This window comes from Cervus canadensis, chromosome 22 (assembly GCF_019320065.1).
Source record: "Cervus canadensis isolate Bull #8, Minnesota chromosome 22, ASM1932006v1, whole genome shotgun sequence".
NCBI classification, from domain to species: domain Eukaryota; kingdom Metazoa; phylum Chordata; class Mammalia; order Artiodactyla; family Cervidae; genus Cervus; species Cervus canadensis.
The window spans coordinates 33,688,956-33,709,815 of record NC_057407.1 but is presented as its reverse complement, the minus strand read 5'-3'; the positions used below and the strand labels follow the sequence as shown (position 1 = coordinate 33,709,815).

The following is a 20,860-nucleotide window of genomic DNA, read 5'->3' as shown; positions in this document are numbered from 1 at the left end:
TGATGAGTAAATGTTCTTAAACTTCACTGGTTATGCTTATAGTTATTAGGCCTCTGACATTTCAAAATGACATGAAACACAATGGAATATATTATGAAGGTAATTGTCAGCTTAGTTTCAAATCTCTATTTCCTTCCTCTGGTCAGTTAATTACTAAATTACGTGTCATTTACTTTTCAAAGACAAACTGTAAACACTTTCATAGTTTAATCCCATTCTTCCAAGAAGAGAGCACTAGTAATTAGTCTTGTGTACCTCTGGGGGGGAGGACAGAGTGATTTATGAATAGAATGATCAGTAGGAAGGACTGCAGATCCCAGCCCTCTTTTCATCACTGACTCAGGGCATGCATCTGGGTAAGATCACAAAACTGTAGCCCCAGCTTCTCTTTACTGAACGTAATGCTGACAGCATGGAGCTACTATAGCCCTCCCAGAGGAGTCGTGACAATTAATGAACTAATGTTAGTGGAAAATGGTGCACTTCTCTGAGGAAGTGACCTGATAATTATACACTATTATTGTCATCTAATCCAGTTATATCATCTACCTAATAGAAATTTCTATGGAACTTAAAAGACAATAGATACTCTAAAAGGATAAGATGCTAACATAATTTTAAATGTGGTAGTAGCTATTTGTGGCCATATATTCAAGAAAATAATACTATTCTTGACTATATTTAACTTCTGTATATTGCCAATTATTTTTCAAATTTTAAGTTTGCAAAGCTTACTCTCACTGAAATGGGAATAAAGGGTTAGTTTTACATAAAAATTTTGACTACATATTTTGTAGGTATGGGCAATGTTATCATATAAGATCAATCCATGATGAAGAAAAAAGGAAATCAAAACTTTGTACATTCTAAAATTCTTCCAAAAATCACATCTGGAATGAGTTGTGGAAATAAATTAATATATTCCAGCATACATTAAAAAATGCTTGTAAAATTCAGTGACTTCAATATCAGAAATCTGTTATTACTCAGAATCACTAAATGGTAACCTACTTTCAAGTAAGTTAAAATACTTGTTCATGAAACACGTCAAAACAGAGGAGAGAAAAAGTTTTTCACTGTTACAGAAGAAATTTAGAAATGGCATTAAAAAAAATTAGTGTAATCTGAGCAGATACAAACTTTTGTGCAAAATTCAAAGAGGAAAGTCTATTTTAGTAACTCTTAACAAATTATATATATATATATATATAAAGAGAAAATGAGTAGAGCTTGAAGTTCAAAGATATTCATGTGGAAATCATCGTTTTGTTGATTTCTAATTGTATGGTAATGGGCCAGTCTATCCATGGACCCGTTTCTGTATCTAAGACACAGTATTAATGATGCTCTCTTGACAACATTGGTCTCAGAATTTGATATGAGTTCACAGAATGCTTAATAGTGCTTAGTAAGTGGTGACTGTTTCTTAGGGGTCATACTTTTGATATGCTTAATCTTTATTGGCCATGTACCAAAAGACAGTGAAAGATTTTCAGTATTTTTTTTTGAATGGGAGAGGATTAAGAATATTGGTAATAAAAATATTAGGAATCATAAACTTTGGGGGATGGATTATAATGAAATCAGCCTATAAAAACTTTCTTAAATTATCTACAATAGTTAAACTCTATTTTACAATATATTAACATATTAATAAAAGATATTGTTCTATCATTATACTTAGCATGTGGACCTAAAAAAAGTAAAAAGAACACAAAGATAATAAATAACATGAAGAATCCTTACCTCCCATTTGATAATCATTTCCTTGGGTTGAGAAGCTTGAACTCTTATATTTTGTGGATTCTTGTCTGGAGCTGAAAAAGTATAAATATGAAAATTACTTTTCCCTATTGTATGATCTATAGATATATCATCCCTCTGCCCATAAAAAAACAGATTTTTACATAACTTTGATTATATTTGTTTATATCTGGCCCAGTTTGTAAAAAGATTCATAGCACTTTTATATAATGATTTTAGAATGTATATATTTCACATATAATATTTATACATATATATTATGAAATGATCACAATAGTTAGTCAACACATCTCACCTCACAGAAAGCAGCGTTTTTATATATATATATATATATATATTATATATATATATATAAAAGGAGTAAAATCATGTTCATGGAGTGATATAATTATTATTCATTGGAGAATAGAAAGTTGAAAATGTCTTCATTTTAAACCTGCTCTTAAAATTCTAAACACACTATTTAAATATACATTTTAGTTTTAAATCTGCTTTACTTTTTTAGAATTATTATTAGAAATGTGACGTGAATGTTTGCCTCTAAGTGAATAAAATTAAAGGTCATATATTAATATCAAAAGATAAGTTTTAGGGGCATCAAATAGGAAACAGCAGGTAATGTCCTCATGAAATATATTCGGATGAATCTATTTTATAAGAAGGGTTAAGTATGGAGTTTAGTGCCAAGATGAACTTATATTAAAATCATACAAGTACCTGATTAAGTTATTATCTCTGCTTATATTTTCTCAACCCCCAAAGGGAATTATATCCTAGCATATTTATTTCAGACAGAGAGGGAAAAAATACCATGCTATTACCACATTGTTAATCATTTCCAATCAGTAACACAAATCATTACAGCACTATCAATATTTTGCTTTATTGGTTTATAACATTGTATAAGGCTCATGTTTACAATATTGTATTTTGAATTTGAATTCTGTATATACTACAGCATGTTGGTTCTTGAGAAATTTTTTTAAAGCATCTTGACATTTTAGGTAGATATTAGATATCTATTGAGATACAAAAATGCATAAATGCATAAAATGGCATTACATGCAATAAAAATTGAATGCACTATCTATAACATGTCAAGAGTTTTACTTCAGAAAGTTGAAATGAGGAGAAAAATAAAGAGAAAGTTGACTTTTATATTGAACTTTAGTTTACAACTTATTTATGGTATCTGATTTTAACATAATACTTAGCTATCAGAAATTGCTCAGAATAATGCTTGTTCATGTACCTCAAATATTTATATACAACTTATAAGACAGATGTCCTTTGACTATTTTCCATGTTGTTAGGTCTCTACTGGAGGAAATCTAAAATCATACACCATGTCATCAATCCTTTTTTTTTTAAAGATGCTCAAGGATGCGGCAAACTAAAATATTTTGTTAGAAACTTGAGGTGTGAGCGTCCATACCTGCTGGGGGTGTTTCGTGATGGCCTGATGGGTGGCTAGGCTGGCTTCTCCCAACTTCATTCATGGCTATGACCCTGAACTGGTATCTCACATATGGAGCCAAAGAGAGCACGACTGTTGTCTCCTTTCCTTGGACTCGAGTCAGTTCTTCCCACCTTCCAGGCTCCTCTTTGTTTCCTTCAAATTCTACAATATACTCTGGCAGTGGAAACACAGAAAAACACATTAGAAATGACTGAGAATGTTTAAGTTCTGCTGAGGTTTATATATAATATTAAATGTTTCAAAGGATGTTTTATGGATAATCCACTCATGCACCGGTGGCTTCAATATTAATTTTAACTCTGGAGGGCACAGCTACGCCGTCTTCCCTACCGCTGATATTGCTATTGTGGTCATCTCCAGCCTCCCACGTCAGTCGAACACTTCTGTTCTGTCTCTCCGACAAGTGAAGGTTTTCTGGTGGATCCGGAACATCTGATTAGTAATGAAAAATCAAGGTAAGGAGAAGGCAGATCGTTGCCTTGTCAATCCCACTTCCTCACTCAGGCACGCTGCAATCCCCTGCTTCCCCTCCTTGCCCCTGCCTCCACTCTGACCTGCCAAATCTCACCTGACCTTCTGGTTCTATTTCAAATGCAGGTCCATCCACATCTGTTCCCAACTGTATTACCTCCCTTTACTGTGACTCATACACTTATTTGTATGCTTGGTTCATCTCTTGTATGGGACTAAACAGACCTTCCAGAGTAGTGACCATGCTTTATTCATCTTTTACATCCCCAGTGCCTTGCAGTTAAATGTTTTGGGACTAAGTAAACAGTGTATTATCACTTAAATCATGCATGTAATTATCATATTAGAATGATAAACTTAGGTCCTATAAGTACAGGAAAATAAGAACATGAATTTAGGCTTTCTTTTCTACAGTAGGCTTTGGATTTTTCATTTATAACAATGAATTATCAGTATATTATACCTGGAGTTCTAAAGAAGAGTAGGAAAGGGATTTATATTGGAAGAAGATATTGAGCTCATAAATGTTGTGATAGAGACTAGAAACCTGAGTAGGCAATGACAAATTTTAAGCGTGTTAAAGTACATGGAAATTTCTGGTACTTTAAACTTAAAAGGAACAGGAAAAGAAAAAAAAAATTGGTATCACTAATGATCCTGACTTCTAAAATTTGATTTCACTTCTCTTGTGAATTCAAGGACACAGTTTTTCAGAGGAGACAGTCAAAGTCATGTCTAATGGCACCTTAGGTGAGTTTTCTTCTCCAAGTGGGAAAAAACATGCACTATCCCTGTATTTAACAACTATTGGGAATTTATACTGACAAACATTGTTTTCACTTCAGAAGACAGCATGTTTCTTTTTAAAATGTGGTCAGTGACTACGTTCCCCCTGTAGAATCCTAAATGATAATTTACTGTAGAGCCCTAAATAAGAATTTATTTCCTCCACAGGCTTGAGGATATCTGAACTCAGAGAACTTAAGCTTCTCTTCAGCATGTACTAAGTCTACTATTTCTCAAGTTTCTTGAAACAACCAGTGCAACCTGTTTTGTCTGACATTAAAATCTGCTCTTTCTGAGAATCAGATGGAACTACGATAGATGGACTGCAATTGAGACCTAAAAGAATGTTGCTCTTGAAGGATGCTTCTGGCAAGGCTTTTGAAAGTAACTTCTGATTGAAAAGGGTCGACCATATGCTTTAAAATACTATTTTCCAGGAAAAAGAGTCTTTTAGAAACTATACATGGATTTGACATTTGTTACTGTCAGTTATGGGGATATGCTTCTTAAAATCAGAGACTGACCTGAAAAACGAGGGTATAAACTCCAAGAAGTGGTAAGAGGATGCCCCCTATCTCATTAAATATTTATTATTTTATTTTCACTCCAAAAGCATTTGGCAATTGTTTCATCAATAAACAGTACATATAGCCACTATTTAAAATTATCAAACTTTAATAGTTCTAGAAGACGGCAGCCTAATTACAAGACTGGCATATCAAATTTCACAAGAAAATTTAGATGGCATGTATTAGGTGGTAGGGATGCCAATCTCCTTGCTATTGCTCAAAATACTTGAGGGCAAAGCCCATGAATCCTGATATTGACATTTAAAATGGTACTTGGGACAAACTCCAGTTTACCTGAATTTTAACCATTTTATCTGGTGAATCACTTACTGGAATGATTACTAAGGACTGAAACTTTCTACTTTTAGTTGCCTGAAGTAGCTGAAATACATCTCCTAAAGAGGTTTCTTTTGAACCAAGTCCATACCACCTATCATCTGACAGGTAAAAACCTAACATTTGGGGGGATTTTTAGGTGGTCATTTGCTTCACTTGAAACATGGTGGTCATTGGCTTCACTCGTAAAAATCCAGCCTCTTTACTCATTTTCCACCAGCCTACCTCAAAAGGGACTGAACACTTTCCTCTCGTTCTGTACCCATGGAAGGCAACCTCCCTGTGAATCCCAGTGACCAGAGTGCTAAGGATACAAATGCCTGTTAATAGTAAGGATTTATCTAGACACATGGTCAAGGCATTTAAGATACTTCCCTGGTGGCTTAAGACACTAAAGAACCTGCCTGCAATGCAGGAGACGTGGGTTTGATCCCTGGGTTGCGAAGATCCCCTGGAGAAGGGAATGGCAACCCACTCCAGTATTCTTGCCTGGAGAATTCCATGGACAGAGGATCCTGGCAGGCTACAGTCTATGGGGTCGCAAAGAGTTGGATGCGACTGAGTGATTAACACTTTCTCTCCTTCTCTCACCAAACCACTTTTAAGGACTGTCAGCAAGCTAAAGGAAAACTAAGTGGTACCCACTGAAATACAGTAATAAGAGAAAACTAAAATGTCTTTGTCAGGCTCCCAGCAGAAAGTAAACAGTTCACACAACTTAAGGTAATTCAATGAGTTTGTAACCAAAGACTCAAAAGACATGAGCAGAATATCCGGGGTGAAGGGTTGGGGGTGGGGAGTGGGCAGTTACTAGAATTCCATCAGGGAGAGCTGTGTGGACAAAGCCTCTCTTGGAGCATAGATGACGATGGCAGAGGGACACAGCCAGCCAGCAGGGAGGGAGTATCCGGAGAACACACCCTCCACCCACCACGTCTACGGCCATGGCTCCCCACTGGCTGAAGCAAATGAAAGCTGAGGGTAAGGGATGTCTATCGCTTTCCGGATTCAGAGAGCAGGTGAGATTGAATCCAGAAGGGAAACTAGGAGAGCTATCCAACAGTCTATGAGCTGCAAACATGGATGACTGCAAGCATAATTGCACTGATTATACCAAAGGGGCATGCACATCTCTTTCTAATTAGCATTATTATTATTAAAAAAAAAATCAGAAGACTTTTTCTGCATAAGAACCCTTCAAGTCCCTCCCTCTCCTTTCGAATAGGGCCCTGGGAATTGAGCTTGGTCCGGCCTCTGGTTTAGATCAGGATCACTGTTTAATCACCACTGGACCCCACCCTGACCTCTGCACACTGGCCCACCTCTATCCCTCAGCCACATTTGTCTGTGTACGGTTCAAGGGTCCGGGGAACTCAAGCGTACTTCAGTTTTCTTTCTGCTGATAGCATCACCTACCTCCCACTGCTTCTGGCAACATTACCCAAGCAGAAAAAAGAAATTAAGCATTAATTAACTTCTTTAGAATAAGAAGAGGTAAAAGCATTTGAAAGTAGGGTAACTAATTGAAAAATTTAAACTAACAAACATGCACAGGCTTAAATAATCATTGGCTTAATTGCCAAGAACAGTGGAATTTAATCAGTAATGGGAAAAAAAAAATGAACAAAGATTTCTCTATTAGTTAGTGCACTTACCAAGGACAGTTACTTGCGTCATATCAGCAACGCTGTCCAGAGCAGTGTGAGCGGAACATGAGTATATACCTTCATCTTCCATGGTGACATTAGATATCATCAGATTAGCTCCATCAATAATTATCCTACCAGGAAAAAAGTGAGTCTGTGATGAGGATGAAAATAATAGAAAGAAAAGAAATGTAATCCTTTCATTCCCATGAATGAAATATTCCCCATGGAAAATATTTCAAGGAAGAATTTTTTTAAAAAGTCTGTCACATAATGCATTTTATTGGAGAATTCAATAGTTGAAAACTGGGGATAAAACATAATTCAAACACACAAAAATGTCTACAAGTCATGAAAGGGATCGGGTTTGTTGGTTTTTAATTTATGAAATCCAACCATCTGTGATTCATGGGTCAGTGATGAAACTGTCTTGCCTGGTATGTCTAAAGACTGTACAATAATACAGAATTTGTACAATAATTAAGAATTTGAATAATTCTTACTGCATGTTTGGGAAACCACCTACATAGGATCGACTAGGATGTTTCTTACAAAGATGGATTCCTGAATGACACCTCAGTTCTACAGAGCCAGGATATCTCTGATGAAGTGTGGTAATCTGTCTTTGACAACTTTCTCTTTTCTCCATCCTTCCACCTCCCACACAGAATGCACATTAAGATCTGATACAAATTAAACTGACTTATTTGAACACTAGATGGCAGAGTAGGACTTCTTTTTGGAAATTATTTGATGCTTTTTTTATTATTTGCCAATTTTTAATTGAGCTTACATGGTTTTTTAAATAAATTATACCTTTTATTCTATACCTGTGAATTATTAGCCTAATTATTCAAGTGATTTTTTAAAAAATAAAGTTCCATTAAATCTGAGATATGTTCACAGCAGTTTGTTATTTGGTTGAAATAAACAATGTCTTCCTTGTGGAGACGTAGAGAAAATCTTACATAGTTTTTTTAATATAAAACTCATATAAACTGTTGAAAATTCTGAGTTAAAAGAAACCACTTAAAACCGTAGTAAAGTGAAATATGGTTCTGCTCTTTGATTATAGACAAAGTCAGCCCCTTAGCTTTATGCCAATAACTGAACGATCTGCCACTTGATACTACCTGGTATTGCTAGTCAAGAAACTCACTATAATTCTAAGGAAGAAGCTTTGACATAAATCAGTTTCTCAGTTCATGTTAGCTATGTGTCCATTCGGTACAAATATCCGAATATTAAATACCTTTACAACCTTGCAAAGTTTAGCTGCTTGGATGAAGAAATATGATTTAATAACCTCTTCAGAAGGGCTGTTTGAGCCCTGCACATCCACAAGGGCCCAGAGGAGCAGGAATCCAGCCTACAATCTTCTTGCCAAGATTTATCCCCTGGTGCGCGGCTGCTTCAGGCCAGAAACAAACGGCAGCTTTTCTGTAATGCTCTGTGTTTTAAGAACTCAGAAATGTGCCTCTTTTTAATCAAGGTAGAATGACCCACTGGTTCTTGAAATTTGGTAGCTATGATGTACCAAGGGAAGCTATTAAAATTCCATTCATTGGCCTCAGTCCAGGTTCTGAATCAGAACTTCTGGGAACAGGGTAAGGGCCTCTGCATTTGAACAAGATACCTAGGGACTAGTCGCTCACATCAAAATTTGACTATTTGTGTTAGCAAGGATGCACTCTGCTGTGCAAAAATAAGAAATAGCTCCAATTTCTCAGTGCTTAAGAACACAACCCTTTAGGTCTCTCTTATGTTTCCATCAGAGGTCAACTGTATTCTGCTTGAAGAAGCCCTTTCATTACATTTGTTAAGCATATTATACATTTTAAAAATGGATTCTACTCTACCTATAGCACCTGCTCTCTGGCTTCATCTTCATCTCTGTCCCTCCTAGTCTTTCCCCCTGTTTTTACCTGTTTAATTATCTTCCTTGACAACCTTCCTTGCAGTGTCTCACACCTCCCTCATCTGAAACATCTAGCTTGCTAGTCCCCAACCCATGTTAACCTCCATTGTTTTCTTGCTCCATTCTGTCTGTGTAGCAGCCAAACTTCACTCCAGGCAACATGAAAGCATGCTTCTCTCTTTGGAGACCTATGTTTGAGGCTCCAACTATGACTGTGTAATCTTGAACAAAACTTGGAGCCTAATTCATGTTATCTAAGAAATGGGTATAGCAATACTGTCTTTCTCTTCAGGAGAAGTAAATGAGGGAAAACACACAAAATGACTGGTGTACAGAGCCTGGCTTAGTACGTGCTCAGAGAGTGTTACTAATAATATTAATCAAATTGATTCAATTCATTGTTGGCTCATAACTCATCACATTTCTTAATGTCCCCAACTCCCATTCCTTCTGCCTTTCTGCTTGAACAAACTACCTTAGTTCTTCATTTCTTAGGAAGGGACCCTTCTATCCTTATAATCTCTGCCTAATCTAATGCCTTATAGCTCTGAATCCTTATCTTCCACCCCTAAGCTCTACCCCATTCATTTGCTGCAATTTCTGAGGGGAAAAAGTACCCCTTCCGTGATGCCAAGATAAAGCCTTCCCACTTGTGCTCCTGACACCTCTTCCCTCTCATCCTCCTGTTCACAGACATATAGACACATCCCAAATCCCACTCCAATCTCCCCTGCAGGACAGTCCTTCACTCTGTCATCATGGTCCGCATTATATTTGTTAGGCACATTCTAAATTTTACAAATGGTTTGATGTCACATCCATTTTCCATTTCATTTTTCGATGTTAACAACATTGTATTGTCTAGAGCCACCTGCAGGATAGAAATCCACAGAAACTCCCTTGAGATCACTCCAGCCTTCCTAATAGGTTTGCTGTGAGGATAATCAAGAGAAAGCAAGGATGAGAGGCACTAAAATAACATGAGGCATCCGGCAGGTATAAAGGCCCAGGGTGGCAGTTTTCAACACTCATCACACCCCTGTACGTGACAGGAGACAGGAAGGAAGAGAAGCAGGTATTTTCACTTCTTTTTTCCCCCGTCTATGTGCCTTTGGATCAGAAATTTAACCACTTTCTAGGTAAAAAGCTCTGGCTCCCAGCCTAGTGATGAAATGGCAGCCCAGCAGAAGGCGAGAGAGAGGAGCCTACTAATGGTTCTACAGAAATTTAGCGGACACCTGTGACCTCAACTTCCTGCTAAAATTTCACTCCTGCTTCTGGCCCCAGTCAAGACTAGCCAGCAACAGTCACTCCCAGCGCTTCCCACCCCAGATATCCCTTCTATGTTAAGGTTACTGTCCTTCCCCCTACCCAGTATTTAAAGAAAATCAGAATATCTGCATGACTTCGGTGACCAGACAGGCAAAGCCAGCATCCTGCAGAAGCTATAAAACTGAGTCACAGAAAGACAGAAAGAGGCTGCTTTGAATTGTCTGGATTCAGGGCCTAAATATGCAGGTAACATCACCAACAAGCCGTAAGTCTAATTTCCTATTCAGCTATAACCCAGAGATTATATGGAAGATCCCAGATAATTAGTAGTGAAAAAAGAGGGAGAATTTGGGGATATCTGAGCAGCTGACAAATCAATGGACACCTAACCAAAGGTTAAAGATCTCTGCTGCAATGTGTGGCCTATTAGGTATCAGCGTTATTCTCCTTTTGTGTCCCTGACAACTGGCTGCAGTAGGTATGCTGTCTTTCCACAAACATTACATACATAGGAAAGATAAACTAAGTACCTAGGCTGAGACCAATCAATACCTTTAGAGAGAGGTGGCACGCAGACCCACAAATACCCAAAGTGACCAGCCAGGTAACAGAAAGGAGACAAGACTGGAGAAATGAGTAGAATGAATCGTCACAGCTAAATGGGACTGAGTAGTGAGTATATTCTAAGTACTCGGTGTTAATACATGATAATCCTATGATGAACTTACCCTGAAAAACCTTTTTGAACTAAACTATGTTACAGAATATAAAACTAAGGCACAGAAAAGTTAGGCAACCCAGAGAAAAGCATAATTCCAAAAGATATTCCATGAACCCCAATGTTCACTGCAGCGCTATCTACCATAGCCAGGACATGGAAGCAAGCTTACTGTTCACCGACAGAGGCATGGGTGCAGATGTACCACATACTCACAGTGGAGTATTACTCAGCCACGAACAGGAACGAAACTGTGCCATTTGCAGAGATGTGGATGGACCCAGAGACTCTCATACAGAGTAAAGTAAGTCAGAAATACTAACACATATATGTGGAATATAGGAAAAGTTGGTACAGATGAACCTATTTGCAAAACAGAAATGGAGACAGATTATGTCGAGAACAAATGTATGGATACAAAGGTGGGGTGGTGGTGGGATGAACTGGGAAACTGGGGCTGCTGTGTACACAGTACTATGTGTAAAACAGATAACTAATGATGACCTACTATAGAGCACAGGGGACTCTACTCAATGCTCTGTGACCTAATGGGAAGGAAATCCAAAAAAAACACAAAAACCGGGATATATGTATACGGCTGGCTCATTCACTTTGCTGTAGAGCAGAAAATAACACAACACTGTAAAAGTTTTACTTCAATAAAAATTTTTTAAATACAGAAAAAGTTAGGCACCTTGTCTAAGGTCACAAACCCAGTAAGTGACAACGCTGGGATTCCAACCCAGGCCTCTGGGCTCCAGAGCCCATGCTCTTAATAATGACATTGCCACCACCTCGTGTAGAAAAGCAAGTCCTGCCTACGGATCTTCAGATTTAGACATTCAGAATGAAGGACAACAAAATAAGCCTGCAGGTGAGACTTGGCTCAAACATGGTCAATGTTTAATACCTCACTCAGCAACAACGCCAAAGAAAGAAGAATTGTTCTCTGCTTTCAAAAGACAGCATATGTATTCAGTAAATAATATTTTCTTTGATGTACTTAATAATGTTTCGAACTAGTCAACATTTATTCATACATTATTCTATATTCTCTTCTCTATTTTTATACATTCTCTACAAAGAAAGTGGAAGGCTCAAAAATGAACTTGTTCATACCTAACTAATGGGAAGGGTTCACGGTATGATTTAGGTTCTGCCCACGAGAGAGACTCCTGTGAGACTGGGACGGAGAAGGTAAAGGACACCGTCTCCTCCTCTGGGGCTGTGTGAGCCACCAAGCCGTGTCCTGCTGCTCTTTGCGACCCTATGGATTGTAGTCCATCAGACTCCTCTGTCCATGGAATTCTCCAGGCAAGAATACTGCAGTGGGTTGCCATTCCCCTCTCCAGGGGAATCTTCCTGACCCAGGGATGGAACCCAGGTCTCCTGCATCGCAGGCAGATTCCTCGCTGTCTGAGCTCCCAGGGCCCCGGGAGCAGACTCTGGCACGTGTCCGAACTGGCAGCGCTGGATTCAGCAGGAGCACCAGCGGGCTGCGGGGGCAGTGGCGGCAGCAGCGATGTCGGCCGTGTGAACTGCGGCCGCAGTACCACACCCCCGAGAACCCCAGAGCTTAGGAAGCAGCGCCCTTAGGCCTAACTCCTCCAGTCTTGCCATGGCTTGGTGAGCACCCAAGCCCATGCACAAGCATTCCTCAAATAACAGGAATACGTGTTTCCTGCACTTACAGGATGGTACACATTATATGAAAAACAGCTAGCAAAAATGAAAAGACCGATGTTTGAGGGCAAAGCGAAAGAAGTACATTATATGACCTTTTAAATATTGCCTTAAAGACTGAAATGTAATAATCAGTTTTTATATCTTAATGCAGTGTAAATACTTTTACCACTATTTTTTCTTTCAAACGCAAGGTTTAATCCCAAGCCAATATCATGAGATACGGTAATGGTTTACCTACCTGCCATCCTCGGTGCCGTTAATTTCGAAGGCTTCTCCATCTTTACTCCAGGACAACTTCAAACTGTATTTCAGATGTGAGTCACATTTGCTCTCACAGTGTAATTCCAGTGTATGTGATTTGGGGACCTGAGGATTCTTAGGAGAAACTCTAAGGTTTGTAGCATCTGTTTTTATAAAACAAAGATACCAGTCAGAAGTACAGAACAGCTTACTTTACTGTCAAAGTGAAAGTAAAAGTCACTCAGTTGTGTCCAACTCTTTGGGACCCGATGGACTATGGAATTCTCCAGGCCAGAAGTACTGGAGTGGGTAGCCTTTCCCTTCTCCAGGGGATCTTCCCAACTCAGGGATCGAACCCAGGTCTCCCGCATTGTAGGCAGATTCTTTACCAACTGAGCCACAGGGAAGCCCAAGAAAACTGGAGTGGGTAGCCTATCCCTTCTCTAGCAGATCTTCCCAACCCAGGAACTGAACCAGGGTCTCCCGTATTGCAGGCGGATTCTTTACCAACTGAGCTCTCAGGGAAAGACTTAAGTTATCAGGAAGTTGGCAGCAGTGGGATTATTGTCAAGTGCCTGTCATTTAATCAACCAAAATGGTCAACAGTTACTGTCAAATCTTCATGCACTAGTTCTCACACTGTCATTTCTTAACATCACGTATCATTACTAATTTTGTTCCATCCCGGCCAGGGCACCTCAGTGGAAGTATTAATTAATAGCACTATCCCTTTCTACTTCCTAGACAAAGGGAATAAGAAGAAAGCAAGGAAGGAAATGCATCTAGATGTTGAAAATAATATAAGTTCTCCTTATAGTGCTTCTGGATATGTGATAAAAATAACATAAAGAAAAGAGGAAAATCAAGTAATTTCCTATTACCATGCTTATTATCAGCTCAAACCTGAGGTTAAATGGTGCAGCCTATGCACAGATGAACTAACTCCATGAAGGTGTGGAATGTGAACCTAAGCCCCATGAAGGCAGAGGCTGTGTCTACTTTGTTACTACACTCAAGTGTTCACAGAACCCAGAAGGGAGCCTGTATACAGTAGGTACTCAATATGTATTTGTTGAATGAGTTACAGTGAGTCACATTTTGAAAATAAACTAGTAATATCAACACTATAAAGCTCAAACATTGGTACCGGGCTACACTGAAAAATGTTTTATTATAAGTGTTTCAAAAGTATAATCCTTACTCTTAAGGACCATAATAAGGCAGATAGACTTTACCAGAATGTGGTACTTGCTAAGCCTCTCAGAAGCTGACTTCCAACTCCACTATCAATCCCTAGTATTTGCTATCTATCTGTTACTCAAAAAGCTGATTAAAATGTGAAAGTGTTAGTAAAATTAATTATTTGATATCCCAAGCATGAAATTTGAAGAAATTGTCAAACTGAATTAATTCCAAGTAAATGACTAAACATCCTATTCCTAATTTGAAAGTCAGAAATCTATTGAATGATAACCAATACTGTTTGATAAGCACTTGTTTAACAAGACTCTGAAGTTCACATTCATTGTGACATTTTATAATTATAACAATTCTATGAAAATATCTCTGCCTTACAGAGAAGATAAAGGCTAAAATGAAATTAAGTAATGATACTAGTATTTTCTAATTAGTAAGGGACTGAACTATAATTAGAACTCAAGATTGGAAGAGACCAAAACTCATACTTTCATGGCTAATAAACACATGAAAAGATGCTCAACATCATTCATTATTAGAGAAATGCAAATCAAAATCACAATGAGGTATCATCTCATGCCAGTCAGAATGGCCACCATCGAAAAGTCTATAAACTATAAATGCTGCAGAGGGTGTGGAGAAAAGGGAACCCTCTTACACTGTAGGTGGGAATGCAAACTGGTACAGCCACTATGGAAAACAGTGTGGAGATTCCTTATAAGAAACAGAAATTGAACTGACACAGGACCCAACAATCCACTGCTGAGCACACACAACAAGGAAACCATAATTGAAAGAGACACTTGAACCCCAATGTTCATTGCAGCACCATTTACAATAGTCCATCGGCAGACGAATGGATAAGGAAGCTGTGAAGTCGCTCAGTCGTGTCTGACTCTTTGCAGCCCCATGGACTATAGCCTACCAGGCTCCTCCATCCATGGGATTTTCTAGGCAAGGATACTGGAGTGGGGTGCCATTTCCTTCTCCAGGAGATCTTCCCGACTCAGGGATTGAACCCAGGTCTTCCGCATTGTAGGCAGACGCTTTACCGTCTGAACCACCAGGGAAATCTCAAGGAAGCTGTACATATACACAGTGGAATCTTACTCAGCTAGAAAATAGAACACATTTGAGGTGTTGAGGTGGATGAAACTGGAGCCTATTATACAGAGTGAAGTAAGTCAGAAAGTGAAACAGTACAGTATATTAATGCATAAATATGGAATTTAGAAAGATGGTAACGACAATCCCATATGCAAGGCATCAAAAGAGACACAGATGTGAAGAACAGACTTTTGGACTATGTGGGAGAAGATGAAGGTGGGATGAATTGACAGACTAGGGAAAAAAAACCTCATGCTCTTAATCACTCTGCGGTAGAGCCTCTTAATCAACTCCACTCCTGACATTATTTTTTCATTTGTAACAATTACGCTCTTAATGTGGTGTATTACACTGACTGACTTGCTTATACTGAAGAATCGTGTGTCCCTGGGATAAAGCCCACTTGATCATGATGCTTTTAAATTGTTTTTGGGTTAAAAAAAATATATGCCCTTAACTCTCATGGATATGGTTCCTATATACCTCTGACGTACACAATGGACATTAGAGCAGACCAAAAGTTTATGAACTTGGCCTTCTCTCTGGCCACTAGCAGTTTTGAGGTCCACTTTGGGCCAAGCACTGTGTTGGGCAGTAGGGAGGTGAAGGTTTATTTGGATACCAGACTTCACTCTCATTATCTTTCACCTGGCAGAGTTGCTCAACTTTGGTCAGGTTGGTTTTATAATGTATAAAGGGCTCCCCAGGTGGTGTGCACAGTGGTAAAGAATCTGCCTGCAATGCAGGAGATGCAGGTTTGATCCCTCAGTTGGAAGGATCTCCTGGAGGAGGAAATGGTTACCCACTCCCGTATCCTTGCTTGGGAAATCCCATGGACAGAGGACCTGGGCAGGCTACAGTCCGTGGGACTGCAAAAGAGCTGGACATGACTTAGTGACTAAACAATGACAACAAATAATGTATAAAAAGAATCACCTTCATTGACATTATCAGAGTATTTTAAAAATTACATGTATCATTTGTAAAGGCAGAGAGACATCCAATATAAGTTGACATCACAGAATATTAATGTTCCTTAAAAATATAGTCCATGGGGTTGGCAGGTTGGGTCACTTTGGGTACAGAAAAAAAAAATACAAGGAAAGAATAAAAAAATATAAGATACAGATGGACCTAGAGAGCGTCATACTAAATGAAACCAGTCAGAGAAGTATTGTGTGACATCCCTTATATGTGGAATCTAAAAACAAATGACACAAATGAACTTACAAAACAGCAACAGACTCACAGTCTTAGAGACTGAGTCTGTGGTTGCCAGAGGGAAGGATGGGGGGATAGTTATGGAGTTTGGGGAGGACATGTACACACTGCTCTATTTAAAATGGGTAATCATCAGGGACCTACTATATAGCACAAGGAACTCTGCTCAATGTTATATGGCAGTCTGGATGGGAGGGAATTTGGAGGAGAATGGATACATGTATATGGATGGCTTACTCCCTCCACAGTTCATCTGAAACTATAACAACATTGTTTGTTAATCAGCTATAATAAATAGAAAACAAAATGCAAAATGAAAAGGTAAGAAAATATAAGACAGCAAAGAAGCAATGACAGAATATGAGAAGGAAAGGAGTGTGTGTGTGAGAGAGAAAGAGAAATGCTAAGGTAACACTTAACACAGATGATTACACAAATATGCACCCTGTCACCTAAGTACAGGTAGTAGCTGGTCACGACAGTGACCTGCCACAAGAAACATAAGTCCTCCCTACATTTACTATACACACTTATGTGCAAGCTCAGTCGTGTCTGACTTTACGACCCCATGGATTGTAGCCCGCCAGGTTCCTCTGTCCGTGGAATTCTCCAGGCAAGAATACTTTAGTGGTTTGCCATTTCCACCTCCAGGGGATCTTCCCAACTCAGGGATCAAACCCACGTCTCCTGTGTCTCCTCCACCAACAGGCAGATTCTTCACCATTGAGCCACCATTCTCTGTGTATTTCTGAAAAGGGTTCTCTGAGCAATTTTAAAATCAAAATATTGATGATGCCTGTGGGTCTGGGTTCCAATTAGCCTGAGTCAAGGTGCAGAGATGCTCCTCTTTGGGACACTGATATATTTTGGCACATACTTAACTTTTGTGAGCACTTAGAAATAAAATAGGCTGCTTGGACAAGAGAATAAACACAAATCTCTTTAAGATTTAAAAACAGGACGAAAACCTTTGCCATTATGTCATGCCCTAGTCTTTACAAAACGGATCCCTGATGAATTTATTTGTGAAATGTTTAGTTCTATGAGTTGAATATTGATGACATTTCATTGAGTAGTTATTGAAATAAAACAGTTACAGAAATATGCCAAAATAGGGGATTTAAAGTGTTGCTGGTCATCCATCACCAAGAAGAGCTACCTCTCTCTTATAATTGTATAAAGCTATGGACACATCACTGACATAGCCTCTAATTCTTGTGATGGTCTTTTAGATGAAATCTGACCTAGGGAAAAGGGAAAACTGAAGCCATGTGACAGTTCATGCAAAGTAAAATGAAAATAAAATTACTTCTGATATCCAGGTTGGCTGTGACTGCTGTTTTTCCTTTAGCATTTTCTACCCAACATGAGTAGGAACCAGCATCTTCTTCTGTGGTCTCGGTGATCTGTAACGTGCCATTCTCATGGACATGATACCTTCTGCCGTCGAGAGGTTTTGCTTCTTCCACTTTCTGCCTATGGACATAGAAAGCATGAATCAATTCAGGCTATGATTGAATTGTATCTTCTTCTTTCAAACTGGCCACTGGTGTCATTCAATCTTATCCCTTCTTCACAAACTTAGCAAACCTTACGAAATTTTCCATTATACTTAACAATTCTGTAAAATACTATGTATTTGGTTGTACTGCGTTGCTGGGTCTTAGTTGCGGCACATGGGATCTAGTTCCCTGACCAGGCATTGGACCCACTGAACCCCTGCCTTGGGAGTGCAGATCTCAACCACTGGACCACCAGGGAAGTCCTTACAATTTTTTTTGTTAATAGTTGATAGGTGCATATCTTACCTGCCCAAATAGACTGTAACTGGAGGAAATTTGAGTATGAGGTCTGTGCCTCTACTGTATTTATAATAGCTCTCAGTACCACTTTGCATCTGTCCTCAGAGTTTAATAAATTGTTTCTGCCTTATTGATGGTGAACTCTTTAGTTAATCATCGCTGCGGGGTACTAAATGGGAAAGCTAGTAATTGAAAGAGATAATGAACCTTCTGAACCTCCAGCTGTCCAGAGGGAACATTGGTCATTCAGAAATATTATAGGCCAGGAAGTCGTCCCTGTCCTGTGGACGTGGATTACATTTACCCTTATCAACCCAAAGTCATTTTCTCCAACCTTCATCCATTTTCCAAGCATTTTGCTGCCACAACTTGATTCACCTTCTACATTTCACAATAAGAGGCTGCAGGAGAGGAAGCAGCCAAAGGACAAATTCTGGCTGCTGGTCACATGAGATGTTACAGGGTTGGGACTAGGGTAAGGCTAGAGAGACTTACCTAAGAGACAAAATTTAAGGGTTGCCCCCCGCCCCACCCCAAATCTCAGTAAACCAGATACTTTTTTCAAAGTATTTTTCCTTTTGTTTTTGATGTGGACCATTTCTAAAGTCTTAATTGAATTTGTTACAATATCGCTTCTGTTTAATGTTTTGGTTTTTTGGCAGCAGGGCATGTGGGATTTTTGTTTCCCCAACCACAGATGGAATCTATACCCCCTGTCTTGGAAGGCAAAGACAGGGATTCCCATGTTGAAAATGTTTTAAACATAGGCATTTGTAATGAAATGCAGGCTTAATAATAATGTAGATAATATCCAAAACAAAACAACAACACATGACTTAGATATACTCATAATGAAAACCTAAATCTACTCATAGAATTGTCTTTGTCATTGCTTCAATGCTTTGCTTTCTTTGTAAGCAAAAATGGCTCTCCATGTTTCCCCACGTGGGAGAATCCAGATTTTGTCAATCATTCCAGGAGAGGTAGGAAAATAAGTTTGCTACTTTACTTCTTAGAGGCACTTGCTACACGTAATAACACTGACACAATGCAGCCTGTCAAATGATGGATGGAGGAACATGGGAAATCTACAACTGATGTTCTCTTAAGAAAACTGGGTAACAGCTTACCAGGACACTATTGCCTCGGGTGAAGCAAAGAACTCACAGTGTAAGAAAGCCCTGTATCCAACCACTGTAGCATAGTTTTCTTCATCTGCCGTTTGTATCAGTGGACGAACATCTATGTGAAAATAATATAAATACAACTTTAAACTTTAGTGTAAGAAATAATATAAGAAAGTTCATTTTTTTCAACATCCTGGTCATATTAATAAAAATGGAAAACAGCTGAGTATCACAGCATTGCTGTTTAGTCACTATTGTGTCTGATTCTTTGCAACCCCATGGACCGGAGCTCGTCAGGCTCCTCTGTCTATGGGATTTTCCAGGCAAGAATACTGGAGTGGGTTGCCATTTCCTTCTCCAATCACAGCATACATTCCTGAATTAGGAAGTATCCCAATGCAGTACCTTTCTGGAAGTCTGGTATGGGGTCTAACACTCAAATGTAAGGCGAAAGGTACTTTGATCCCCTCCGCCCTCCCCCCGCCACTTTTTTTTTTTGGCTATGCTGCATGGTTTGTAGGATCTTGGTTCCTTGACTAAGAATTGAACTGGGGGTCATGGCAGTGAAGGTGCTGAGTCCAACTTGAACATTTTCTTGAAGATAAGAGCAGACAGATAGCTTGCTCCCGTGTATGCTTACCTACAGTCCATTGGTCGCAAAGAGCAGGACATGACCCAAGTGACTGAGCATGCACGCATGCTTACCTACAACATCAATATTGGCATTGGCGAGGATAGTGCCATGGACATTTGAAGCTTCACACTGGTACACAGCGGTGTGATTCGGTTGTACGTTGGTAAAACTGATTTCCCCGGGAGAGATGACATCACCAGAAAATGGATTTCCTACAAGGGATGAAAAAAACATCAGCTTGATAAAAAATAGAACCTGAAATATTTATATGCCATTCATTAAACGTGTCACACAGTATTTATATTTTAAGACCAGTTTAGGGTGAATAATAGCTCATCAAAGCCAATCCTTTAGAATTTCTTAATATGAACCATGCAGTTTTCTTTCCAGCCCTTCTGCAGTTTCAGTCTTCCTCCAAATGAGTCTTCATGGCCAACATATCTGTTGATCTCTAGCCCAAAGTCTCTCCATACCTACAAGATTCCAGATTTTCTGTTTAGCACTGAAATCCCACTGGGAACTGAATCTCACTCTTATAAATTGAGGTCCGGCTACTGCCCAGCATAACCAGATGATCAACACAGCTGGATCCCCCAGTCCACCAATACTGGCTGCTGTTTTCCCCTTGACATGTTGCTCCTTTGTTTCACTTTCCTGCCCTTCTGCAATTTTCCATCTACACCATTCCTTTCAATTGCCTTTCTTTGCTATTTAACCACTTCAGATAAATAGCTCGTGTATTTCACTTTCCCAGGAAGACTCAATTCTTCTTGAGAGCACAGGCCAGCTTTTTTCTCCTTTCTTGGCAATAAATCCCTACCCCATTGGTTATCCATGTATAATTCTGGAAATATCTTTTGGAAATGAGAAAATCTAACATTTATGC

General features: G+C 39.0%; 1 protein-coding gene across 11 annotated transcripts in view; it reads right to left on the bottom strand.

Annotated features, from left to right (window-relative positions):
* Positions 1 to 20,860, bottom strand: part of CHL1 (cell adhesion molecule L1 like) — a 223,156-nt gene that overhangs the window by 23,133 nt on the left and 179,163 nt on the right. For all 11 annotated transcript variants that reach the window (XM_043442808.1, XM_043442804.1, XM_043442811.1 and 8 more), the window contains 8 exons: positions 20,046 to 20,186; positions 19,344 to 19,455; positions 17,721 to 17,887; positions 12,885 to 13,050; positions 7,062 to 7,186; positions 3,575 to 3,676; positions 3,200 to 3,397; positions 1,747 to 1,817 (listed from right to left, as the gene is read on the bottom strand). In XM_043442808.1, coding sequence (XP_043298743.1) covers positions 1,747 to 1,817; positions 3,200 to 3,397; positions 3,575 to 3,676; positions 7,062 to 7,186; positions 12,885 to 13,050; positions 17,721 to 17,887; positions 19,344 to 19,455; positions 20,046 to 20,186 — 1,082 coding nt within the window. The remainder of the gene's footprint in view (positions 1 to 1,746; positions 1,818 to 3,199; positions 3,398 to 3,574; positions 3,677 to 7,061; positions 7,187 to 12,884; positions 13,051 to 17,720; positions 17,888 to 19,343; positions 19,456 to 20,045; positions 20,187 to 20,860) is intronic.